We start from the raw sequence: 1,927 nt of genomic DNA on the forward strand, positions 1-1,927 counted from the left end.
CTTCACCTGGGTGTTGACTGTTCCTGACAACTGGGATGATTCAGCTGAACAGTTCATGAGAGAAGCAGCATCTCAGGTAACATCATGTTAAAAAGTAAAATTTACAATAAATGGTTAAATATATTTGTCAAAACATTCTCTCAATCACTGATTCCAATAACATATCTGCCCAAAAGCAGCAGATACAGACTGATAAGAAGAAGGGAGGAAAAAATATATAATTGTATATAAATATTTATTCTCTTTTAGGCAGGTATCATCACAGACATAAATCAACTGGTCATTGCATTGCATTCAGAAGCAGCTTTATCCTGGTGTATGAAGCTTCCAAGTGAGGGTTTCATCGGAGGGAACAGAGAACAGTGTAGAATGGATCGATCTCCAAGGACACGATACATTGTTGTTGTTTGCGAAGGTATTTAGTTTTTTCACTCTTTTCAAAACATTTATTTTTCCTTTTTACATTAAATGTTTTGCCATCAAATTTTCACATTCTATATTTAATAAGAAAAATTTCCCGAGATGAATGATTACCTAGAGTTAATATAATTAGAGCACAGATAACCCAAATGTTTACAGACAAAAGATCTTTGAACTTCTCCCAGTTACAGCTATATTGTTAAAGTCATCTTGTGTCGATTACTTTGTGTGTTACAGAGGATATCGTCCACATCGCTGTATATGAAGTCCTGAAAGCAGGAGAACTGAAAGAGCTGCAAAGAGCTTCTTATAAAGATCTGGGGGAAAAAACTGTGGAGAGAAACTTTATAGAGTTCATGAGGCAAATATTCTCTGATGGAATCTGGGATGAATATGAAAGAAAGTATCCCAATGAGGTTCAGAGGATTCTTAATGATTTTTCCATATTTTGCAGACAAGAGCAATATGTACTGCTCACTTGTCCACTTAATCTGGGCAGGCTGCCTAAAAGGCGACAGAACATAGAGAAGTTCTTTGAAACAGTAGAAGGAGCATCCTGGGATGAAGGTACGATCATAATCTCGGAACAGAAACTGAGGTCGTTTTTTGCCCATAGCCTGCAGGGCATCACTCACAATCTTAGAGAAATCTTAAACAAAGATTTCAACATTAGTGGCATTTTGTTAGTGGAAAAATATGCTGACAGTGACATTTTAAGGAACCACATTATTGAAGAATTTATAGATGTTTGTAAAGTTCTGTCTCCATTTAGGCCCGAAGGCGTAATCATTAAGGGAGCTTTAGAGATGGGGGTATACGGGGGAAGGATCTCTTGTCTCAGAAGTGCCTTCACTTATGGAATTGGTGTCTCTGAAAGGTTTGATGAGTTAAAGCACAGTGAAGACAGGGCATTTACCAACAAAAATGGTAAATGGTGTGGAGGCCTTTTCATCAAACTAGTTGAAGTTGGTGAACAAGTTAGCACGAAAAAACCCATAGAGTTCACTATTGATCCAGTAGAATCAGATCAGAAAATCATGAACTTTTATTTCTATCGCACAAAAAAGAAATGTCCAAAGTATGTGACTGAAGAGGGAGTGGAGGAAATTCGTTGTTTTTTTCTTACTTCACCAAAAACTGGATGTGGACGCAGTCGGGAGATAAAGCTCAGGATTGAGTTTGGAAACATGGAAATGAAAGCAACAGCTAAAGACCTACTTTCAAAATCAGAAACATCCACTGTATTTGACTTTCTGAGTGAATGAAAGGACTTTCATTTTTATTATAGCATAATAATAAGAAATTATCAGGAGTAATTTCTGACCAAAATTAAACAAATTAATTAGTAGGAAAGATTAACGCAATGATAATTAAACTATTAAAAGTAGATGTTCTTTAGGATTTTAATGTATTAGATAATACACCATTTTTTTATTTTTCATTTTCATTACTTTATATTGCTATATAGCTATTGTCTATTAACTACTATAGTCTCAACATTTGTCAA

The 1,927-nt window shown here is 35.3% G+C and overlaps 1 protein-coding gene across 1 annotated transcript; it reads left to right on the plus strand.

Annotated features, from left to right (window-relative positions):
- Nucleotide 1: 1 nt before the first annotated feature.
- On the plus strand, nt 2-1,685 carry LOC107100853 (heat shock 70 kDa protein 12A-like; the record flags this gene model as incomplete). The annotated part of the gene is made up of 3 exons (XM_015399514.1): nt 2-76; nt 250-415; nt 658-1,685. Coding segments are annotated over 3 exons (1,269 nt in total), but the record flags the coding sequence as incomplete, so codon positions are not given.
- Between the last annotated feature and the right edge of the window lie 242 nt (nt 1,686-1,927).

This window comes from Cyprinodon variegatus, unplaced genomic scaffold (genome assembly GCF_000732505.1).
Source record: "Cyprinodon variegatus isolate N-32 unplaced genomic scaffold, C_variegatus-1.0 Scaffold1020, whole genome shotgun sequence".
Taxonomy (NCBI): domain Eukaryota; kingdom Metazoa; phylum Chordata; class Actinopteri; order Cyprinodontiformes; family Cyprinodontidae; genus Cyprinodon; species Cyprinodon variegatus.